The sequence below is a fragment of the Erythrolamprus reginae genome, chromosome 1, assembly GCF_031021105.1.
Source record: "Erythrolamprus reginae isolate rEryReg1 chromosome 1, rEryReg1.hap1, whole genome shotgun sequence".
Taxonomy (NCBI): Eukaryota; Metazoa; Chordata; class Lepidosauria; order Squamata; family Dipsadidae; genus Erythrolamprus; species Erythrolamprus reginae.
In genome coordinates, this window is record NC_091950.1 from 374,080,538 (window position 1) to 374,105,580 (window position 25,043).

A 25,043-nucleotide genomic window follows, 5' to 3' on the forward strand; every position below is an offset into this window, starting at 1 on the left:
ATGTCTGTTTTCAGATGATGACATAGACAGATGCCACTAAGTTCTACAACTCTTACAATAAAAGTCAATATAGAAATTGGTAAGCAAGCAGGACAGGGAAGTCTGTGATTTTTCATATAATGCTGGATTTAAAACCTATCAACCTTGGCAACAATTATCAAAGATGATGGGAAACTATGCTCTAGCAATTTTTGGAATGCCACCAATTAAATTCATTCATTCATTCATTCATTTATTCATTCATTCGACTTCTAGGCCACCCAATCCCGAAGGATCCCTGACTAAGATATTTAACTATTTCATTTTCCTGTAAGTATCATCCTTCAAGTGATAATAATAAAACACAATGTCACACAAGCAAGAAAACAACAAAATTACCACAGTCAGAAATTAAATATTAACAAAGTAAACAGCAAGCTAATAACTGAAGTAGATAAGCTGAGTCAATGATTATAGATCAATATATACACACTACAATGATGATGAAAGAAACAATCTAGACAACATTCTAGTTTACAAATCAGCAACACAGAAACTGAGAAGCAAGCAGAAATGCCAGTCAGAGTATCTTAGTGCAGAAATTGAAATACAACCACATATTGTGTGGTTATTTAAACTTATCTTTTACAAAATAGGACCATTGAGGCTCCAAAACATAAGAAGCAAAGGGAACTCCGCCTTTGACTCATATTATTAGAGATTGCTATTTTTGAACTCTACTTCGGTTTCATTTCTGTGACAACAGAAGACTGGGCATAGTTTATTTTATCTCACTGTAATCTATTTTATTACATTTCACTGTATCTTATTTATTGTATTTTACTGTTGCTGATGTTCATGCTTTGATATGGTCAATTTATTAATCAGTAAAACATACTATACTTAATCTGTGGGCACACAATTTCAAAAAACTATTTCCTGACAGGGAAGGTATGATACAAACTCTTTCAGAGAGCTTTCAAATTTAATGTTTCAAATTCAGATTGGAAAAAAATAGCTAACAGTATGTTAGCAAGAGGCAAAATTAAGAGGAAACAGAGGAAGTACAGAAGGTAGGAGCAGAAGAGTAAAAAGTTATACTCTCCTGCCATATGAAATACAGTGAATCTTCCAACTGTGCCCATTCCAAAACCAAGACTGACATGGAGTGTATGAACACTGGAATTGTGTCATGGACCTACATAATTCAAGGAGCATCATCACCACAGGGAAGGACAAATGCTTTTGTTGAAATGTTAAGAAATCTAATTTAACCATCCCAAATGCTATGGGACTGATTCCTTTATGCCTCCTTTGGAACTTCTGCCGCATGAATCCCAGCGACTGATTAGGTCCCACAGAGTGGGCCTTCTCCGGGTCCCGTCAACTAAACAATGTCGGTTGGCGGGCCCCAGGGGAAGAGCCTTCTCTGTGGCAGCCCCGACTCTATGGAACCAGCGCCCCCCAGAGATTAGAACTGCCCCTACTCTCCTTGCCTTTCGTAAGCTCCTTAAAACCCACCTTTGTCGTCAGGCATGGGGGAACTGAGACATCTCCCCCGGGCATATACAATTTATGCATGGTGTGTTTGTATGTATGTTTGCTTAGTAAATGGGATTTTTAAATATTTTAAATTATAATTATTAGATTTGTTATGAATTGTTTTGTTTTGTTGTGAGCCGCCCCGAGTCTGCGGAGAGGGGCGGCATACAAATCTAATAAATAATAATAATAATAATAATAATAATAATAATAATAATAATAACTGTTGATTTTGTCCTTTCATGCAAAATGTAATTAAGTAGTCAGTGTTCCATAGGTACTTATTTAGTCCTAAATGCATCCAAGTGACTGTTAGCTCATTTCGCAGTTACTAGAACAATTGTGTATTTGTTTCCAAAAAGCCATGTAAAACAAACCATTAAAAACAGTGCAGGTAGAGGAACGAACAGGAAAGGTATAGTGACTTGGTGTTTTGTTTGTGGAACTCAGAAACTGTGGGTTAGCTTATAAACCTGCAGTAGTCAGAAATACCCCCAGAGTGATATTTAGAAACCACTGTCCCTCTATTTTAAGCTGTGGTAGCCGACAAATCCTTGCACACGTTTTCTAAGCTATTTGAGAAATTGAGGATTATTTCCCACCCATTCTGCCTTTCAACAGAGAAACCATGTGCCAATCATTTATGACTAGTTTGCCTTTGAGCCAAGTAAGGGTCTGTCAAAATTTGCTTGCTTAAGAGAAACTAGCTACTAGGAACTACATGCTCTGGGTTTATATAATTAAATCACCTGTACAGCCTCTGTTTCCATCGTTTTCTTCAGTAGCTGTATGTCCTCTGCAGTGGGGGTCTCCGTCTCCATGCAATAAACAGGAGGCAAAGGTGGGGGTGCGCAAAACATGGGGTACTGCAGGAACACAGCACACAGAAAAATGGGAATGCAAGCTCAAGTACTAGAACGTCAAATGTTTACACATATACACAGATCCCAAAAAGAAAAAGAAAAAGGATATAATGTGAACGTTTTCAATTACAATTCATGATCCCTTTGTGAAATAGATTCGGGGATATAAAGGTTACTGAAAACTTCCATTCTTAATTCAGATATTCCCTTACAATAAAAGGGATTGATTCAGGTTTTTTGTTGCACAGCTGAAAATCCCAATTACACAAAATAAGGAAAAGTATCAAGACAAAAGAACCAATCTTAACTAAAACCTAACAACACCTTTGTTCATATGCAGCTATTACTAATTCAAAACTAGAATTTTATTCAATATTAAAAGAGATTTTGAGTTAAAGGAATTAGTGAGTGAAAAAGTCTGAACTCCTACAAGAATTAACACCGGGGATATATTATATTTCACATAAAATAGTAGAGTGATATAACAGTAATATTATAACATTATCCTTTAAACAATTTTATGTCTCTTAAGTTGGATGAAAAGAATTTTAATGGGTTCATTTGAAATGTGGCACTCTATAGCTTTATATAAGGTTTTCCTATAAAGTTAGCTATTCTTGTCTTTCAGGTAATAGACAGGATAAGTGTTATCTATATATTGCTCCAATTCTGTGAGAATCAAATGAGAAGCAGTAACTTGCAAAACCAATTAAACTGAACTCCTTTTCAGGCATTCAGCAAGCAATGATAACCACTGTTTAGTAGCTCAGTATTCTGTGTACATGAACACTGTACATGCTATATGTAGAAATTCAGATTCTGTGCCTAGAAACTCCATCTAAGATATCTTACAAACCTTGCAGTTGCCAGAAACAGTAATCAGCTAGGTGGGCTACAAAGGCAGTTTCTGACATTTATTCCTTTAATGTAGTAACTTACCAAACTTATGAAACACTAATCTAGTGCCAGACTAAGTCAATAAACCGAGTTATATAGGTACTTGGGTCTCCCAGAAAAACTAAACTAGTTTAGTTTGTTTTAGCAACTGCTTAGATGCATGCTTATCAGTTCGAAAATACCATCAGATAAAGCATGTGACCACATTTGGTCTTTATACTTCAATTTTATACATTGGAAACAGAAGCTGATAGTAACATTTACTGTACTACGCACTAAAGCCAGAGTCAGATTTAAACACAGTTTTTAGTTCAGCAGTCCTAAGAGTGTGGCAGTATTACCTAAAAATAGAAGAAAGTGAGGATATTTCAAAACCTTTCATCCGATCATAATAATCATTACCTTAGGATTCTGCCGAGCTAACTCCTCAATCTTGTGCCACATCTCTTCTCTTTCCTTCAATCTGAACCGCCCTCTGAAGATGGAAAGAAATTTATTTTTTGCATTAAAGCTTCCATTTTAGCATTTCTCTAGGGGTCAGATCATGTCACATCATTCTAAATACAAAGCTTGAAAAGTATTAGACCATCCCATTTATTTATTTATTCATTCATTCATTCATTCATTTATTTATTGGATTTGTATGCCGCCCCTCTCCATAGACTCGGGGCGGCTAACAACAATAATAAAAACAGCATGTAAATCCAATACTACAACAACTAAAAAACCCTTATTTTAAAACCAATCATACCTACAAGCAAACATACCATACATAAATTGTAAAGGCCTAGGGGGAAAGATTATCTCAGTTCCCCCATGCCTGACGGCAGAGGTGGGTTTTAAGGAGCTTACGAAAGGGTGGGGGCAATTCTAATCTCCAGGGGGAGTTGGTTCCAGAGGGCCGGGGCTGCCACAGAGAAGGCTCTTCCCCTGGGCCCCGCCAAACGACATTGTTTTGTTGACGGGACCTGGAGAAGGCCCACTCTGTGGGACCTAACTGGTCGCTGGGATTTGTGCAGCAGAAGGCGGTCCCTGAGATAACATGGTCCCATGCTACATAGATTCAAATTTAAGTAGCTCTTTCCCTCCCTTTTCCCTCCCCCACTCATAAATAGCTTAGAAAAATATAAAATCCTTCCCCCCCGTATGTCATAAATAATACTTTTTCCACTTTTATCCCAGGTTTCAGAGTGACCACAATCATTCCCATCCACCACCACCCAAAAGCAGTTCACTCATTTCACCCAATCCAACTCAATTCTTCAGAAGGTAACAGACATTAACCCCCATCTCTCATTATTTTGGGGTTACCCTCCTGTAGGAACTTCTTATCCCAGATTTAAAACATTATTAAAGATCAAATGTCCATTCAGGCAGGGGTGTCAAATTGAGCTGGATGTGTCACATTAAGGTCATTCCACCGCAGCTCAGTGAATGGGGAAAATGTTGCAAAATGTCACATGACGGTAAGGTGATGCAGCGAGTTTGACTTAATGTGCTATGGAACTGAGCAGGACAAAGACCATGAAGCTACTAAATCCAGAGATTTAAATGTTTACTTGGAAGTAAAAATCCGCTTTAAAAATTTACACTGCAATAAATATTATAAACAACTGTTTTTAAAGTGCTGACTGAATATTGTCATATTTCTTATTCTCAAGAAACATTTACAGATTTGCAGTTTGTGCTTCTCAGTGTTCTGTCTAAGCCAGGGAACCCCAGAAAATGAGTTCACATACACACACCAGCCGGAAAGGTATAGGATAAAAAGACATACAGTATTGGGAAAAACTGTTCCTAGCAAAATTGTTTTAAAAAAACCTGTTTATAGCACCAAGCCACCCTGACTCTGCGAGGAGAAAAAAATCGAAAAAATAAAATAAAATAAATAGTTAAAAGTGAAAGGAACTTTATCAAGAACTGGGCAATGGTTCAGACCGGAGTCCAAGTCCTCATTAATGTCTTTGAAGGGTCTATTAATCACTCAAAAACTCACAGCCTTTTGGCAGAAGTCCCGGATAAGCAGTCTGTGGCATTTTACAGCTTTCTGGAAACAAACTTGATCTCTACACACATGGACTTTGTTGTCCTTCGCACTGATTGCCTGCAAGACTTTCTCTTACATAGTCACAAATCGTGGCCAAGTATTCTATAGAGCAGTGATGGCAAACCTATGGCACGGGTGCCACAGGTGGCACGCAAAGCCATATCTGCTGGCACATGAGCCGGTTGTCCTAGCTCAGCTCCAGAGTGCATGTGTGTGCCGGCCAGCTGATTTTTGGCTCACACAGAGGCTTTGGAAATGTGTTTTTGGCTTCCAGAGAGCCTTCGTGGGAATAGGGGCAGGCGTTTTTACCCTCCCCCGGCTCCAGGGAAGCCTTTGGAGCCTGGGTAGGGTGAAACATGAGCCTACTGGGCCCACCAGAAATTTGGAAGCAGGCCATTTCTGGCCTCCAAAAGGCGTCCAGAGGGCGGGGAAAGTTGTTTTCAGCCTCCCCAGGCATTGAATTATGGGCGTGGGCACTGGTGCGTGCAGGAAAGTGCACACGCACGCTCTTTTGGCACCCGAGGAAAAAAAACGTTCATCACTGCTATAGAGCTATTCACATCCAAACTCTTCTGTCTCAAATAATCCTGTCTGGTCACAGTCCTGCGTACTCTTGCATCTATAAGTGGTTCGTCATCATCTCCTGAGACACTCAATAATACCTCTGAGGGTGCCACAGTCTCTGGTTGGTTTTCTGTCTCTAACTCCTCATCCTCCTCACTCTCAGTTTCGGGTGCCAAGAACACTGGTCTAGGATACCAAAACGCATCAGTCTCTTGGTCCTTGAAATCCGTAATCAGTTGAGCAGGACTTGGACCAGCCACAGCACTCAGTATGGGCTGAACTCAGAAAAGGGGCTGCACAGAATTGTTTTCTACTTATTGGTGACATTATAATACTGGTATACATTTCCAGTATGCAAAGTGAAAAGCCATTATTTCACTATTCTTATTTGGGTTGAGGAACTCTACCAAAATATGCAGAATATACCGTAAGCCTGTTTTAATGTTTGTAAGCTGCCCAGAATTGCCTCTAGGTAAGATGGTGCAATACAAGTCAAACAAACAAACAAATAAAATTATGCTGTTGTTTTAGCTTTTTTAGCTTTACAGTTAAGATCTACATTAAAAAAACCCACTATTTATATTTTTAAAAACTCTTTAGTAGCTTCTTTTACTTCCAAACAATCCATGTTCACACAATTTTTTACAGCTGATTAAATGTATCAGGTATTTTAGTTATTGGCTTCTTGATCTGTATTTTTTTCCAGCCCATTTTCCCCCTGTTCCATAAGAATAACTGGAATGTCTTATTTGCAGAGAGTTTTAAGCAGATCACTGCAGATTTTTCATTCTGGTTATTAACAGCTATCTCAAGAAGGAGAATCTCAGGACTCACAGATTACTTACTATCCATCTATTTCTCAACAAAAACACTTACTTCTGCTTCTCTGCCTTGTACTGTTGCGTGCAATCATCAAATAGCTTTTGGTTCATCTCCATAAACAGCTTCAGCGCATTGTAGATCAACCCATGGATTGTCCTGCAGAAAACAGAAATTATGATAAATTATTTAAAATGTCTCCAAAACATTTTGGCAGAGATTAAAAACACACCCTGAGGAAAACAGGAAGTTCCACACTCTAAATTCCTAACACATATGCTTACATATTTATTTATTAGTCAAAAAGGCATTCAAAAAACATCAAAAAACAATCATTTACAATTTTCAGTACTGAATGGGAAAAAAATTACCTCAAAAGTTAGTGCACATGCATAAAACTCATATTCCATTAAATCTACACCCACCCAAAAAAGATGAAGTTAGGCAAATAGGACACAGGCAACATATTCATTTCTCTTTTGGAAATTTAACTTGCATATTTCCAATTACTGCCATTGATGCTCTTCTCCTTTTCCTCCCAAAATGAAAATGTAGGAGCCTAAACTAAACATATAGCAATATTATCGGCCTATCATCAATAACTCTTGACAAAAAAAGCAAGCTGAAGATCCCTAATTTGAAATTTCACTTATCCCAAGCCACACTGAAATACCTACTTGTTCCAATGACTTTTGGAATTTTTGTAGAGTGCTGGAAACATGATAGGGAGGATTTTGGCTGCATTGTCACTAATCAAACTCATGATATATTCATTATTCCAATAATATAATGCCCTCTCTGCTACCTGTATAAATAATGAAAATGAGACTTCGTTAAAAACAGAAGAGGCATTCTTAAAATTCCTTATGTTTCCCATCATAAGGTGGGCACCTGAATTTGACAATAATTTTTAAATACATGAACAGCTAGTAGATGCTTATCAAAATTAAAAATCAATCTATTTATATGAGTCTTTGTTAGCTTGGCTTATAACAAATTCCATTTTTTTTAACAAATCAGCATACAAAACTATAGTGAGTGGATTTCTCTGAAAAGAAATGTTTTTGTAATATTAGTTTATATAGCAGTCATGTTTTTTTATTTGCCAATTATTATTATTTGTTATTATTTATTAGATTTCTGTGCCACCCTTCTCCGAAGGCTTGAAATTAATGACCTAGGAAAATTTAAAAATGTCTACTGCTCAAGTATTAATACTAAAATCTACTGTCATCTCTCCTAGCTTTTAACTCACCTGGAAGTGTGGACTAGAGACACATTTGGCCAACTGTCTGAACAGAGGTTCCATAACTTTCACAAACTCAGAAGGCTCAATGACATCCAATATTTCTTCTAGCTCATTCAGAAACATAACTTCCTTGGGGCTGTGTGTTTTCGGCCAAAATTTTAGCAACCCCACTATCACCTGAAAGAAAAAAGCAAGCAGATTAAATATATTATATACAACTGATGTTGTAGTCTAGAAGCCTTTAATTTTGAAGTAATCTTTACATTTTTACATATCCCATCCAGCATGAAACATAATATATACAGTATTTACAGAACATTTCTGATTCCTGTATATTTCTTTCTCTATGTAACAGAATTGGATTTTTAACAGGATGTCCAGGGGGAATGCATTTTGAAATTCTCTGCTATTTCCCTGACATTTCCCTGTAACTTGCAATCTAGTTAAGGTCCGCTTGTAAATTATGTCATACCAAACGGCTAAGCCATGGAGAAATATTGGTAGTTGAGGAAGCAAGTTGTTGCCACAGTTATACTCATTTTTGCCTGACTGCCAGGCAGCACAATTCATTGTTGTTTTTTTAACAAGATTTTTCCCTGACTTTTAAACATTTTAATAGTTTGGGTTTCCCCCCCTGATTTACAGTGTTCCCTCGATTTTCGCGGGTTCAAACTTTGCGGAACGTCTATACCACGGTTTTTCAAAAATATTAATTAAAAAATACTTCGCAGTTTTCCCCCCTATACCACGGTTTTTCCCGCCCGATGACGTCAATATGTCATTGCCAAACTTTTGTCTGTCTTTAAAAAACATTTTTTAAAAATAAACTTTAATAAATAAACAAATGGTGAGTAATAATCTAAATGGTTGCTAAGGGAATGGGAAATTGTAATTTAGGGGTTTAAAGTATTAAGGGAAGGCTTGGGATACTGTTCATAGCCAAAAATAGTGTATTTACTTCCGCATCTCTACTTCACAGAAATTCGGCTTTCGCGGGCGGTCTCGGAACGCATCCCCCGCAAAAATCGAGGGAACACTGTATTCCGTTTTTTTCACGAATTCCCTGATATTTTCCTGATATTTCCCGAAGCACCGATTTCCCTGATAATTCCCTGATTTCCCTGTTTTCCAGGTTTGCTGGACTCCCTGTTTAACCTCTTTGTTCCCTATGTTATTTTAAAAGCTATTAACATTAATTGACATTCAGAACCAGTTTAGTGTAATAGCTAAGGTAGTGGCCTACAAAAAAAGGAAATAATGAGTTCTAGGTCTGTCTTAAACATGAAATCCAGTTGGAGAACTCAGCTCAGTCCATATCACAGAATTGTCTATAGGAGGCAGGAATATTAAGCATATTAACTCTTTTGAGACAGACAAAACAGATACAAAAGGTGGGATAAAAATCTAAATAATAATAACATCTTCCTTTCCCAGATTCTTGGGGAGGATTTGATCTGGGTGATCATTCTCACTTTGAACTTTTAGAGCAACTTCCCAGGTCACCAAATTAAAACCTCCATTTGAAAATCAACTGGGGGTTAAAGACAGCAGCTTTTGTAATGCCACCCATTGTTCAGACTTTTTATTACTTGCAGCAAGACATGTTTTATTACATTGCTACACACACCTGAACAAGGCACTTCATAACCATTTATTTAGTAACTTCAAAGTTACAACAGCATTCCCTTAGTCTAAGGGTCAGTAACCTATGGCTCTGGAGCCACATGTGGCTCTTTCATCCCTCTGCTGCAGCTCCCTGTTGCTGGTTGGTAAAAGGAAAAGTTGCTGAGCTAGGAGAAGACTCTATGGTAGGGGAACTGGATTTCTAATTGGCAGAGGAAAAAGGACGCCACATTAAAATGAAACTCTATGGTGGGAGAACCAGCCTTCCGGGTGGCTCCAGAATTGAACTGGGAACTCCCAGTTAGGACTTTTGTGGCTCTTTGAATGTTTAAAGTTGCTGATCCCTGCCTTAGTCACATGATTACATTTTGGGCTCTTGACAACTGATGTGTATTTATGACAGTTCCACTGTCCCGGGATCATGTGAGCACCATGTATAACCTTCCCAGCAGGAATCAGAATGGAGTATTTTACAGCAAAGTAAAATGGTTTCATGTAAAGACAAAAAATGGAATTCTGATTCTGTTGTTTAATACTAACATCGGTAATTAATTTAACAGCAAGCTTAATCAACAATTGCTTTAGCAGATTAATTTATGGATATAATTGCCGATCAGTTTCCGGTCACAAGTGCTGGTAATGACCTATAAAGCCCTACATGGCATCGGACCAGAATACCTCCAGGACCGCCTTCTGCCGCACGAATCTCAGCGGCCAATCAGGTCCCACAGAGTTGGCCTTCTCTGGGTCCCGTCCACTAAACAATGCCGTTTGGTGGGGCCCAGGGGAAGAGCCTTCTCTGTGGCGGCCCCGGCCCTCTGGAATCAACTCCCCCGGAGATTCAAACTGCCTCTACTCTTCCCGCCTTCCGCAAGATGTTGAAGACCTATCTATGTCACCAGGCATGGGGGGAATAACAATCTTGTCCCCCCAGCACCACCTTTTTCTGACTGTAATATATGAGAATAGTATGATTGTGTAGTAATGATCATTTTATAATATTTAGGGGTTTTAAATTGCTTTTAACTTATATTGGATTTGTACTTTGTATATTGTATTGCTGTTGTTGTGAGCCGCCCCGAGTCTTCGGAGAGGGGCGGCATACAAATCTAATAAAACTAAACTAAATAATATATATTTAACCTAAGAATTCAGGGCATGCTTCCTTTATTTCCTTGACGACTATTTTGATTCTGCCTTTTCAAAATAGTTTAGCTCAGTGGCCATATGTAATTTTTAGTATATATTGGAGTGCTCACATAAAATGATTGCTGTGGAGATAGCATGACAGAAAGAGTGAGCTCTTCTTTGCTGGGAATGTATAAGCTAAGGTTGAACAACCCTCAACCATGGTTGCAAAATAGCATGTTATTTATGCTTTTCTTTATTCTTCAGTAATGAGATGAAATTCTGCATGAATTTGTTAGTCAATTAGATAATTTTTGAAATGATAACTTTTGCCCGATCATCAAAGAACTAACTTAAGTATGTACAAAATTTATGCTTTTTTCTGTCACATACACATAAAATTCCTAAAAATCAATGCATTGAAAACCATGACATCGAATGATTAAAGATTGGCAAAAAATAAAGAATACCCTACCAAAGCAGCAGGTGTGGAACCATTAAGCCAAACAATGCAGGAAAGATTATACATCAAATATTTGTTTCAAAGAAATTAACATAAGAAGAGCCATGATGAATCAGGCCAAAGCCCATCGAGTCCAGCATTCTGTGTCGCAGAGTGGCCCACCAATTATACATGGGGATCTAGAGCAGAAAGAGAAGGGAAGACCCTCCCTTTCCCCTGACCCCCAACAAATGGTACTCAAGGGAATCCTGCCTGCCTCAACCAACATAGAGGCGGCACTTGGACATCCGTTTCAATAACCACCGATACACTTGGCAACCATGAATCTGTCTAATCCTGCCTTGAAGCTATCAAGGCTGACATCTGTCACGACCTCTTCTGGAAGTGAATTTGTTTTCATAAAACTTTCAAAAATTTGAAAAACAGACAAATCTCTTAAAAGTGTGGTTCAAGAAGCAAAGCTTCATAGTAGAAAAGGCCTACACAAGTATCAACCAGTTTTGCATAGATGAGACATGAAACAAGATAGCCCTAAATATATAACAATACTTTGGCCAAGTTAGAGAAGAGCAAAGGAGATCTTTAATAATCTTTGACCTAAACTGTTTAGGCTTAAAAATCTCTACCAGCAGTTTGAGTTGGGCTTAGAATGGAACAATAAAAATAGATCGCACCGCCAGGCCTGTTTCCAAAGTGTTCCCTTCCATTATTCATTAGTTATAAATAAAAACCTTTTAACATTAATTTCTATAAACTGTTCAGAATTGTATTTTCCTGAATATCCATGAAATTCTACAAAGAGTAATATTACAACCATCTCAGCTTCACAAAGAAAATCTTACCGGTTCAGTGAGACTGCTGTCTTTTTCCAAGAACTGCACAACACAATATGCCAACTGCAGAAAGAACACAGTTTTCGAGTTATTACGAAAAGGACTGGCCAGAGACAACTTGTAAGCATTGGGATGAAATTTGGTATTCATCGTTTTTTGTGTTAAACTGCAAATTAAATCTGTCCCTAAGCAATCTTATGTCTCACTAAGGCTGCAATTCTATATACCCACAAGCCAGTGGTGGGTTCCGGACTCTGTTGTTGCCGGTTTGCTCAGAGACGTGTCTTGAGGATGCTTTGCATGTGTGTATGCACAATATTAAAAGAAACTTATGTGCATGTGCAGAAGCAAAAAACAAGATAACAAGAGAGAACCGGCTTGGAGGCGTGGCAGGTCTGGGTCGCCGTCGGTTCCAGCAATCCAGGCTGCCAAGTTACTAATGGTTCTATAGAACCGATCTGAACTGGTAGAAACCCCTCTGCCACAAGCTCAGAGAATGAGCCTCCACCCTAATTCTATATACAGTGGTACCTCGGTTCTCGACCACAATTCGTTCCAGAAGTGTGGTCGAGAACCGATTTGGTCGAGTACCGAATTAATTTATCCCATAGGAAATAATGGAAATGGATTTAATTGGTTCTTAGCCCCTATTTCCTTTATTTCCTATGGGATAAAGATCTGAGGAGCTCTATAGTCTAAGCATTCCAAGCTGTAGGAAGGGTGGGGGTGGCTGCAATACCGGCAGTTTCGGGGGGGCTCCTTTCCTCAGTGGTTCATCTTGTGCCTGTAGGCAGCTGCACCAACTTTCTCCTTGCCAGCGGCGGCTTTCCATCAAGCAGCAGCAGCACCGGGAATGTCACGTGATGAAGGGAAGCTGCCGGAGCCATCTCAGCAGTTGCCGCTGCTCTAGTGGCTTCCCTTCCTCATGTGACGTTCCCAGCACTGCTGCTGCTCGATGGAAAGCCGCCGCCGGGAAGGAGAAAGTTGGTGCAGCTGCCTACAGGTAACAAGATGAACCACTGAGGAAAGGAGCCCCCCTGAAGCTGCTGGTATTGCAGCTGCCCCCACCCTTCCTTGGAGCGCTTAGACTAGAGACTGGGAGGCTGTTAAGTGGGCGGCCAGGATGGGCGTGTCAGATTCCGACTCCCATTCCGTCTCGCCCCGTCCCCTCAGATCTTGTAGCATTTCGGATAATAAACAAAATTTTCTGTGGCTGTTCGGTATCTGAATTTTTGTTCAGATACCGAAGCAAATTTTTGCCTAAAATTTTGTTCGGTATCCGAAATGTCCGAGAACCAAAGCGTTCGAGAACCGAGGTACCACTGTACATTTATCTTTTCTACATAAAGCATCCAGCAGAAGAAAGGAGGAGGTGCAATGGGAAACACCAGCGAAGCATCTAGGAGAAATGTCTCTATTTTTACCTCTGCTCCTTCCTCCGAACCCCCTGGATTGCAGTCTATTTGGCCTTAAGATAAAAACCTCATTGCTTACCAGCCACTGACTGTTTTTGAGAAGGCCTGCATTTGTAGCCAGATGGATAAGCAATTGGAGAGTTGACGGTTTTGTACTAAGAACGATTTTTTGGCATTTAATCTGAGAACTAATTAAATTTTTGGCTAATGAGGTGGCCAGTGTTCAAAAAGATGATATGGTGGGTGAATGGCTTTGGAGGAGAAAAAGGACACAGTACTTTAGGAACATACATATTGCAGATTACCAAAAAAGAGTTTAATCAGACAGGGTCAATTAGACTGCCCATCTCTGGCAATTTAATGAATTTTCTTGGGTTCTAGAGGAAACTTGGGGTTTTCCCAGAGGACTTCATAGGAAGTTTGGCCAGGTCTTTAGGTCAGAGTCTTAAACCGGCTGGTGATGGAGGTCTTGAACTGCACTGCTTTATTGCAGTCTCTCCCTGTATTGTGATTCTATAATGCCCTTACTTTTCTGAGAAGCTCTAAACACTCAAAAAAATAACTGGAGAAAGACAAAGAATAAATCTGATCAAGATCTTATATTCAGGATTACATCATGGCAACAAGGCCTCTTATACAATATTTTATTTGTAATTTTTCCCTCTGATGTCTATGATCTACATTCTCTTATTACTGTTTTTTTTAAGTTGTAAACTTCCCAGAATCTTATGGAAATGTTCAGCCTCTATATTGTTATATACTGTATTATACTGTATTATACTGTCATAATACAGTGGTACCTCAAGATATGAACCCCTCGTCTTACGAACAACTCGTGATACGAACCCGGGGTTCAGAAAAATTTTGCCTCTTCTTACGAACTTTTATCGAGTTACGAACCGGCGTTCGGAGACTGCTGGGAAGCCGCCCGGCTGTTTTAAAAGGTGACAGCCGGGCGGCGGGGCTTCCCAGAAGCCTCCCGAACGCCGGTTCGTAACTTGAACAAAGTTCGTAAGAAGAGGCAAAATTTTGCTGAACCCCGGGTTCGGTTCGGGGGTGTGCTGGCAAGCTCCCCAGGCCGGCTGCGACCTTTTAAAACACCCGCGCCGCTTCGCAGCTGTCTCCTGAAGCCGAACGCTAAAGCCGAACTTCCGCGTTCGGCTTCGGGAGACAGCTGCGAAGCGGCGCGGGTGTTTTAAAAGGTCGCAGCCGGCCTGGGGGGCTTGCCAGCACCCCCTCGAACCCGGGTTCGGGGTTCGGGGGGGTGCTGGCAAGCCCCCCAGGCCGGCTGCGACCTTTTAAAACACCCGCGCCGCTTCGCAGCTGTCTCCTGAAGCCGAACGCTAAAGCCGAACTTCCACGTTCAGCTTCGGGAGACAGCCGCGAAGCGGCGCAGCTGTTTTAAAAGGTCGCAGCCGGCCTGGGGGGCTTGCCAGCACCCCCCCGAACCCGGGTTCGGGGGGGGGTGCTGGGAAGCCCCCCAGGCCGACTGTTACCTTTTAAAACAGCCGCACGGCTTCCCAGCAGTCGCCGAAAGCCGTTTTTTTGCGGGGGTTTTTTTGGTTGCACGGATTAATTGACTTTACATTGTTTCCTATGGGAAACAATGTTTCGTCTTACGAACCTTTCGTCTTACGAACCTCCTCCTTGCACCAATTAAGTTCGTATCATGAGGTATTACTGTATTTTCAGCAATAAAGTTCTGGGTGTAGTTCCAGGCATGAAAAATCTGGTCTTGCTTCTCTGTTAAAACTGGGGTAATCCAAAATAAAATAGAGATCATACAATAACTTGGCTGGGAGGAACTTGTTGAAGTTCTCTCATTTAACAAATAAAACTTGTTTTATTTTTAAATATTTTTTTAAAACTTTATTTTATTTTATTTTATTTTAAAAATCCTCTCCTATGATTGGCTTTGTATTAATCATTTATTGAGATTGACTGCTAACCATCTGTTAACCTAATAATCTGGGATCTATTAATCATATATATTGTTTGTATACAATGTATATGATTAATCGATCCTAGATCTGATGTAGATCAGTCTCCGTCATCGCCAATAAAAAGTTGTCTCAGAATGTTTAAGGACCCTTTAGAACAGCCAAGAAGTAACTAATATTAAAGGTTCAAAGAAAATCACTGCCTTCCACCTTCAAAGGAGATATCACTGGATCATGGTCATTTTTTAAGATAGTTTTTGTGTTTACTAAAGATTAGGTCTGGACCCAAAAAACAGAATTCAGTATCAGAGTAAAAGACACTGATTTACATTTCTTTTAAAAAAAATCCATGAAGCTTCCTATTCCCTCTGAAAAAGGCTTTTTCAGCCCTAACCCAGTGCTAACGATCTTCCTGGCTTGCAGCATTTATTTTTATTCCTACTTCCCCCAAAGCAGTTTTTCCCACCCTAAATCTTTGCAGGCTTGCTTTCATTCCTACTCCCTCCAAAAAAGGTTTTTTCAGCCCTAACCAGGGAATAAAATAATGTGCTGAAGCTCAACAGACTAAGGATGCTAGCCGGATGAATACCTGGTGGATAGATTTCCCCCCCTATTTTCGTCCCCCAAAACTAGTGCGTCTTATGCTCCAAAAATAAGGTGCGTGGCATCTTTAGAACAAATTCATATATTTTTCTAAAGGGAAGGAAGATAGCCTATTAGAAAGGCATTCAGTTTAATCTGTTGAGGTCACATCTTACAGTTCTAATATCCCATTAGCTGAAATAATATTAGGAGTTGACAAGCCAACTGGATAAACTGAGGAAGTGCACTAGAAAAACAAAACAGCAGTTCTGGACAAAGTTGCAAACTGCTTCCTTGCAGAAAGTCCAAAAAGTTTAGAAGCAATGCTTCTAAAATTTAAAGACAGGCAAACAGAACCAAATCTAGCTGTCATTTCAGAGCCCTTCCAGATTGTACTGCATATTATCAGATTGAATGTCTTACCTGAGGGTGATAGACGCTCAAAGATTTCACTTTGTGTAATGGTAACAAGACCCGGATGAGGAACATTTTGTGCTCTTCTTTCAAGGGCAAAGCAAATCCATTGATTATACTGGTAAAGGAAAGAATCGTGAATATTAAGGACTTGTGTGCATCTGTGTATCCGCATGTGTAAACAACTGTTCCCAAGTCCCTCCATGCTGTTGTCTCATCATTAGAATATCCTACAGAATACATCTACACAATTCCCCAAGAATTCTGTGGCATTATCCAGGGTGTGCGGGAGGGAGAGACTCTTGCAACATGACCGATGGAAACTCACCTAACTGCCTAGCAGTAATCATAAAATTACCAACCAACCCCCCCCCCCCCAACTGATAAAAATATAGAGTAATGCAGAATTATCTTACCTTCCTAAAATCTCTAGCAATTCTGCAATCCCATTGTGATGCTCTGTCTCATAAATAAACCTAGAATATAGAGAGGACATGTGTTAGGCTATTAAGAAGCAGGTTTCAGGGAGGTAAGTGATACGATTCTCAGTTTCTACTGCAGAAAACCCAAATTACATAAACACATCTGCTAACTTCCTTCTTTTTGCAAAGCAGAGATCTATAAGGACGTGTTTATGTTTAAACAAGGAATTAAGACTAGAAGATCCAGAAACAGGATGTCAGAAGGCGCAAAAAGAACCAAGTAGACTGATGGAAAATGCACTGAACTTTGAAAAGATGAACTTTAAATAATAAGAATTTAGCTCTGCTCTTTTCATTTGAAGCTCTGATTTAGAGATTTTTCTAAGAAGATGTTTCATACACTTTTTTCACTTATCTGCTTTGACAAAAGACAAAAGACCTTGTGGGAACATAGGTGAACAACTCTTGGCAAAACCCAGCTAATATCTTTCAGTCTGAGGCCTATCACACCATAAGATGTTTCTAGAGCTCCCTTACTCCTATAACTGAAAGTTGATCAGAAGCAACATGAGAAAATATTATTTTACTGAAAGAGTAGTAGATGCTTGGAACAAACTTCCAGCAGACGTGGTTGGTAAATCCACAGTAACTAAATTTAAACATGCCTGGGATAAACATATATCCATCCTAAGATAAAATACAGGAAATAGTATAAGGGCCGACTAGATGGACCATGAGGTCTTTTTCTGCCGTCAGTCTTCTATGTTTCTTTTATGATGATTGAAAGTCAGTAGAAATCTCACATAAAGATGACAGGCTATCTTTTGAACAGTATATAGATAGACAATAAAGGTGAATGTCACCTCAAGATGAAAAATTTATTTGGTATATGATTTTGTATCCAATTTAAACTTACTCTGCCCAAACAAATTCCCACAAACTACACTATGCTATTTCTGGATGCTATCTTTAGTTTTCTTTAAATCCCATTTAAAAATTATATTACCACATAAGGAGCATACATAAGTGCACTGGTGTGCCTTGTCTTTCCTTTCTTTCACCTATCATATATATTCTCTTCCTTTCATATATCCTCTCCTCTAAGTTCACTGATTGATTATTGATTATACTGATAAAGGAAAGAATCGGTAATATTAAGGACTTGTGTGCATCTGTGTATGTGCATGTATAATATATTATGTGTATGTGCATGTATAATATATATCTTATATATATTACCACATGTCTATTTTTCTTCCTATGTATTTGTGTATTGGACAAATGAATAAATAAATAAACAAACATTTCTCTAAGCATAAGTAACTTGCCCCTTCATCTCCTAGGTACAACCAGAACAACCAATGGCAAAGGGCTATGGGAATTTCAGTTGCTTATCCCTACTCAATGTCAGCTTATTCAATAGATTTTTACCTTCTCCATTTAACTTATGGAGCTAATTCAACTCACCTCCTCATTCAAGATAGATGTTTCAACTACTTACAGCAGTAAGCAAATGATTACCTACTACTACTACTACTTACCTATAAAATATGTTGTTTATTTGCCTCCTTATATATGCTCGGAGTCCCAAAAACTTCCCATAAATCCTATGCAAAATTGTCTTCAGAAAGTCTCGTTCTCTGGGATCTTCACTATCAAATAAGTCCAGCAGCTGCAAAAGGAGGATTAAATAAAATCCATAATCCCAACCTACTCCAGATTGCTTATCTTGTGCCGAGTTAACAATCTGGAGATAAGCACGGCTGAAAGGTGTCGGCGCAAGAAGGCAGCAACATCTTTAGTCATGACATTTTCTAAACTATCCAGAAAACAAGCTGTGAAGCTTTTCATAATGCTCCAATAATGCACAAGCTGCAAATCTAATGAAGTGACTTTACTTAAAACTCTGATTGATCACAAATAGAGAAATACTACATCAACGAGTATCTTGTATCTCTAGCTTCCTTTGCTCCTTTCATATGACAAGGTATTCATCTATTTTTTATAATTTTTTAATTAGACTTCTATGTCAGTCATCTTACCGAGACAACTCTAAGTGGCTTAAAGTGATATAATTTTTTTAAAAAAAAACATATTAAAAAATAGAATGTTGAAACAATAAATAAGAACTTTACAGGCCAAAATTCATAAACAGCTCTAACAATTAAGAAACAGAGGTTTTTTGTAACTATATTTTTATATAATTTCACAATTGTATTTTTACAGGCACTCTACATTCACTTGTCCTCTGGAAAGACAAATGGATTTATAATTATAATACATTTTCACACTTTTTTTTAAAATGCCAACATATTTTGTTGGTAATTATTCCATTAATTTAAACCATTCCAACCCCCACCCCACCCCAGTTTTAGTCAAATTTAAAATACATTGAATCATTTTATGCTGGGGAGGGGAGTTAATTTAACAAGAAAGATTACACACTTTTTAATGTTTTTTTTAATTTTATTGTAATTTCTTCGTAAACCTAGACTTATTAAAAATCAGGCAGGATACGAATTTAATTAAGTAATAGTAATGATGATACACCAATTATACTTAGAATATCAAGCAACAATATCTGCCTATCCCAGGTCCTTGGGAAGGATTCAATAGGAGAAATCCAGTCTAAACATCTAGCCGATTGTATAACAAAAATCATTAGGAAACAATACAGGTTACTATCAGGGTAAATTATCTGTAAAACAAAGCGCAAAAGAAAATAATCATGAAGGACCTACATTTCATTCAATTATTGCTAAAATGAAAAATAAGCAAGTCAGCAGCATAATCCAAAATTATCTCTCCTCACCACTTCTATTTAAACTGAGGTGTAAAATTAATCGGGGCTAAAAGGAAGGGTGGGGAAGGAAATGATGATTACTTACTGACAATACAAACTTCTGGTCAATATATTTCTTGGCTATGTTTGGTTGAAAGTCTGGAGACTCCAAGAACCTCAGAAAGAATTCATATACCAGCTAAAAACGAATGAGACAAAAAGGATTATTTACAATATTATTATAGAAAAAAATATATATTTTTTTCAAGTATGACTAGTGAGTTTAACTCAAGCATACTTCAGGGAGGTATTTGTTTTGTTGTCCTGCCAACAATAGTGAAAAGATTAGTTATCTTCTACAATATTCCTTCTACTTCCCAAACTAGCCTTATGGTCTTGAGATTTCCCAGTGGTCTCCCATCCAAGTATTAACCTCCTTAGATTTTTTAAATCAGCCTAAAACAGCTGGGGCTTTGCTGCTGGGCATCAGTTTTTCAGTTAAGAAATAAGATACAGAAAGCAAAATTCAAATAGTAGGACCTGCCCAAATGTGTGTATTATACTTTTGAATTCATTCTCTCTACCTTGGTTCCCAGCATGGAGCCCTCGCCCCACAGGGGGGCAATTTCATTTTTAATGGGGGCAATTGGAACTTAGTTCACTTTTTGAATAATAAGATTTATATGTCATGGGGGGAGGGGGAGGCCTCAGGATTTTAGAGATGCTTAGGTAGGGCATGGCCCAAAAAAGGTTGGCAACCACTGCTGTAGTAGAAACCCTGAGGACTGTGATTCTACAGTAGAAAAATAACTGAGTCTGCAAATGGAAACCCTTCCCTGAACAAATGCCAATGTGTGACTAAGAAGGCCTTTGATTTAGACTCAAGATTTAAGTATATAAAACATTAATCCATTATGGAGTCACAGTTCTCCTTTTGGAGCAGGTTTACACTTTCCAATCTGAATTACACCCTAGAAAAACTTTAGGTTTTCAGCAGAAACAAAACTATGTACTGCTTGACCAGTTTTTGTGACAATCACAATTTTAAAATCCTCCCCCCCACACACACACACACTTCAGTACAGGAAGGTATAGGACAAAATATTGAGTAAGTAGCTCTTATGGAAATCATTAAAGCATTTCCTCCACTCCCCTCAAGCAGGGCTGGGGAATTTTGGGTGGGGAGGGAATTGCAGTGGGTTGGGTGATTTAGTAGAAATTAATAAAGATGAATCACACCCATGGGCAGGGCATCCCTTTCTTCCCGAGTTTGTCTGAAATAATTCAGTTGATTTAGTATTAAGTATTAAATGATACCCATCGATTTTCAACAATTATTATTAGAATGTACCTCCAAGGGCTGTAAAAAAAAAAGCAGGAAAATCCTTACTATCTGTATTATAACCTGTATTTTCTTTAGCATCTTTATAATTTTGTGATCCTGACCCGTGGATGATTGGGAGGAGGGTTGGGTTCATCTGATTTATCTTTTTCCTCCAATGCATTGTGTAATATCTATTGGATTTTATAGGTAGAGTGTTGATAAAGGGTCTGGTTCTCTTTAACAAGCATATTAAGGGTTTTTATTCTTTAAAATATACTTCTAGTAAAATACATCTGCTTTTGTAAAAGCTAAGCAAATACACTGTTTTAATTCTGTATGCTCTCGATTATCTCGATTTGGCAGTTTTATATATCCAACAAATAATATTGATCGTGACAAGCTCTATCCTCCATGAACATTTTTAGTCCCCTTTTAGAATTAAATTGATGCCACACCATAGCTGATGAAAGAAAATTGCATAGTTTCTTCACTAAGCTAGTTCTCAACTGATCCAAGAAGCAGATAGGTAGACAGGGTGAATAACTTTTTTGCAAACAGCTGAACTCAAATAAATGGGCGTAAACATATTGAAAAAGTTGGATGTTTGGGGGCAAAAAGGCCCAAACATTTGAATAGAAGACCAGCAATATGATGCAATCTTCAGAGTGACCATTGTGTTCAAATTCAAACATCTAAACATCAAATTTCTAGAATAGAACAACAGAGATGGCAGGGACCTTGAAGATCTTCTAGTCCAACCTCCACTCAAGTAGGAGAACCCATACAATTTCAGACAAATGGTTCTTCAATTTCTTCTTTTAAAATATCTCTTTAAAAATCTTAAATAACTTCTAACTCAAGTTGTTGCTTAAACATTTCCATAAAAAGAAAAAAGTGATGTTCGTCCATCGTGTTTGAAGAGGATCTTGACATTTAATGGGTTGCGGGCTGTACGCAATATATCCGCAGGTAGCTGCTAAGGCCTATACAGTGATCTCTCGATTAGCGCGGGGGTTACGTTCCAAGACCTCCCGCGCTAACCGATTTCCGCGTTATACTGGATGCGGAAGTAAAAAACCTTCTGCGCATGTGCGCCATTTTTTTTCATGGCCGCACATGCGCAGATGGTGGAGTTTGCGTGTGGGCGGCGGGGAAGACCAAGGGAAGATTCCTTCAGCCGCCCAACAGCTGATCTGCTCCGCAGCGCGGAAGCAGCGAGGAGCCGAAGATGGGGTAAAGGCAAAGGGGAAACCCCATCTTCGGCTCCTCGCTGCTGCCGCGCTGCGGAGCGGATCAGGTGTTGGGCGGCTGAAGGAAGCTTCCCTTGGTCTTGCCGCTTGCCAGTCCACACACGCCCCCCTGGATGAGCCGGCCACAGGGGCGAGGGGTGGGGATGAAGGGGCAGGAGCAGCCAGGGAAGAAAATTTCAATGAATGACAATTTTGTTTAAATCACAAATGCGATTAACGTGAGCACAATATTCATATCCAAATAAACCTCCAACCAAAACATAAAGAGAAGGTAGTATTTGGATGGTACCTGATTAGAGTAATCCTCAAGTTCCTTTCGGCCGAGCAGCCAGGGAAGTCGAGCCAGGCGTGGCGGCGGCCTGCGCCGATGTTCCCCGCTGCGACGGAAGGCAGTCGCTTGGCTAGGGAGGCTCGGCCGAAAGGGGCTGGAGCGGCAGAGCCGAGCACGCCTTCCGCCCGGGAAGTCCTGCCCCTTCATCCCCACCCCTCGCCCCTGTGGTCGGCGGGAATGAAAGGGCAGGACTCCCTGGGTGGAAGGCGTGCTCGGCTCTGCCGCTCCAGCCCCTTTCGGCCGAGCAGCCAGGGAAGTCGAGCCAGGCGTGGCGGCGGCCTGCGCCGATGTTCCCCGCTGCGACGGAAGGCAGTCGCTTGGCCGGGGAGGCTCGGCCGAAAGCGGCTGGAGCGGCAGAGCCGAGCACGCCTTCCACCCAGCGATTGTTCCGCTGCCGCCAGCATGGCCTGGCTGGCAGCGGAAAATGTAACGGAGCCCACGGGGGATTCGCCTTCCTCCCACCCGCAGCCGAGACTGATTGTGGGCTCCTTCGCAACCTCGGAGAGCTTCCGGGGCAGGGAGGAAAGCGAATGCCACGGGGCTGGGCTCGGCTCCCCCCTCGGCTCCCCCCCTTACCAGCCCCGCCGCGGAAGGCTCCATTCTGTTCCCTGCCGGCCCGATTGAGCGGCCGGCGGTCTCCATTCAGGGAACAGAATAAAAAAAAATTTTTTTAAAAAAAATTTTTTTTTAAAAAAAAAAATTTTTTTAAATAATATTTTAATATTTTATTTTTTAAATAATATTTTTTGAAAAACCGCGTTGCAGCGTTTCACGCTAATCGAGAACGCGCAAGTCGAGGGACCACTGTACAGGCACAAAACGTTGTGCCCCATGTTGGGCAGACATGTTTGGGCACCATTGTCGCAGCATTTGCAGCTCTGGCTTTGCAGAGTGCTCGCTTCTCTTCTGCTATGAATGTTCTCCTGGTCTCAGATATCTGGCAGCCTTAGTGGATCAGCATGCACCATGTTGGTTGATCTTGTGCCAGGGTTTCCCAGGAAGTGGTGTTGATATTGAGGGATTTGTAGGCGGCTTTCAACATGTCTTTATATCACTTCCTTTGTCCCCCCATGCGATCGCTTTCCTTTAGACAGCTCACCATAGAAGAGCTGTTTAGGGGTGCAATGATCCGGCATTCTAGCAGCATGGCCGGCCCAGCATATCTGGGCTTTCATCAGCAGGGTGGGAATTGATGGCAGGCCTGCTCTGGAGCATCAGGCACCTTATCCTGCCACCAGATTCTCAGAATTCTACAGAGGCAGTTCATGTGGAAACGGATCAATTGCCTAGCATGTTTCCCGCATACAGTCCAAGTCTCACTACAAAAGGGTAGTTAGCACTACTGCTCGGTAGATTTTGAGCTCTGTAGCAAGGCTTATTCCACGTTGGTCGTTAATTGGCCAAATGCAGAGCTTGCCTTGGCGATTCTGCAGTTGACCTGATTGTCAATTGTCACTGCACGGGAAAGGGTGCTGTCAATGTATGTAAATTGGTCCACTGCTTGTAGCTTTTGTCCCTTTACTGTGATGGCGGACTCTTGGTATTTGGTTTTCAGCGAAATATGGCAAAATACAGTTTTATTACCTGGAGATGAGGCCAAGCAGCTTCTAGTGTAGGTTCATCTTCCTCGGGATCAAATTCTGCTCCTGTAGGATTAGATGATGGTGGAAGTGTCCGGAAGAGATTCACTGAAAACTGAGAAATGTGACAATAAAATTGAGATGTTTCTGCAGATTGATTCAATGACCCAGTGCAATCCCTCATCATTAGGAAACTGGTAACCAAATATTAACTGTCCCCAGAGGCACACCCTCTCCCCAATTCAAGGAAGGAAAAAGCTTCATTAAAAATAAAAAAAACCTTCTAAGTCTGTAATATTCCATGACTTACTGGTGTCTATTTCTATGCATTACTGTGTATTCATCTATCTATCTATCTATCTATCTATCTATCTATCTATCTATCTATCTATCTATTTATCTATCAGATTTGTATGCCGCCCCTCTCCACAGACTCGGGGCGGCTCACAGCAATAATAATACAATGTAAACAAATCTAATATTTAAGTTAATTTAAAACCCCAATTTAGAAACCAATCATACATACTAGCATACCATGCATAAATTTTATAAGCCTAGGGGGATGGAAAGTATCAATTCCCCCATGCCTGACGACAGAGGTGGGTTTTAAGGAGCTTACGAAAGGCTAGGAGGGTGGGGGCAACTCTGATATCTGGGGGGAGTTGGCTCCAAAGGGTCAGGGCCGCCACAGAGAAGGCTCTTCCCCTGGGTCCCGCCAAACGACATTGTTTAGTTGACAGGATCCGGAGAAGGCCAACTCTGTGGGACCTAACTGGTTGCTGGGATTCGTGCGGCAGAAGGCAGTCCCAGAGATATTCTGGTCCGGTGCCATTAAGGGCTTTATAGGTCATAACCAACACTTTGAATTGTGACCGGAAACTGATCGGCAACCAATGCAGACTGCGGAGTGTTGGTGTGACATGGGCGTATCAATGCACATCAACTTCAGGTATCAAGAAATGATTAATATTATCTAGCCAGTACATTCAGGTGCTT

At 40.1% G+C, this 25,043-nt stretch overlaps 1 protein-coding gene across 1 annotated transcript in view; it reads right to left on the reverse strand.

Annotated features, from left to right (window-relative positions):
• PPP2R5D (protein phosphatase 2 regulatory subunit B'delta) overlaps positions 1 to 25,043 on the reverse strand; it is a 56,894-nt gene that overhangs the window by 3,271 nt on the left and 28,580 nt on the right. Inside the window, exons 5-15 of the mRNA XM_070734636.1 lie at positions 24,052 to 24,162; positions 19,669 to 19,761; positions 18,322 to 18,452; positions 16,775 to 16,834; positions 16,368 to 16,476; positions 12,017 to 12,070; positions 7,967 to 8,137; positions 7,389 to 7,516; positions 6,769 to 6,870; positions 3,684 to 3,756; positions 2,271 to 2,387 (exon numbers count right to left, since the gene is read on the reverse strand). Of these exons, the coding sequence (XP_070590737.1) occupies positions 2,271 to 2,387; positions 3,684 to 3,756; positions 6,769 to 6,870; positions 7,389 to 7,516; positions 7,967 to 8,137; positions 12,017 to 12,070; positions 16,368 to 16,476; positions 16,775 to 16,834; positions 18,322 to 18,452; positions 19,669 to 19,761; positions 24,052 to 24,162 (1,149 nt within the window). The remainder of the gene's footprint in view (positions 1 to 2,270; positions 2,388 to 3,683; positions 3,757 to 6,768; positions 6,871 to 7,388; positions 7,517 to 7,966; positions 8,138 to 12,016; positions 12,071 to 16,367; positions 16,477 to 16,774; positions 16,835 to 18,321; positions 18,453 to 19,668; positions 19,762 to 24,051; positions 24,163 to 25,043) is intronic.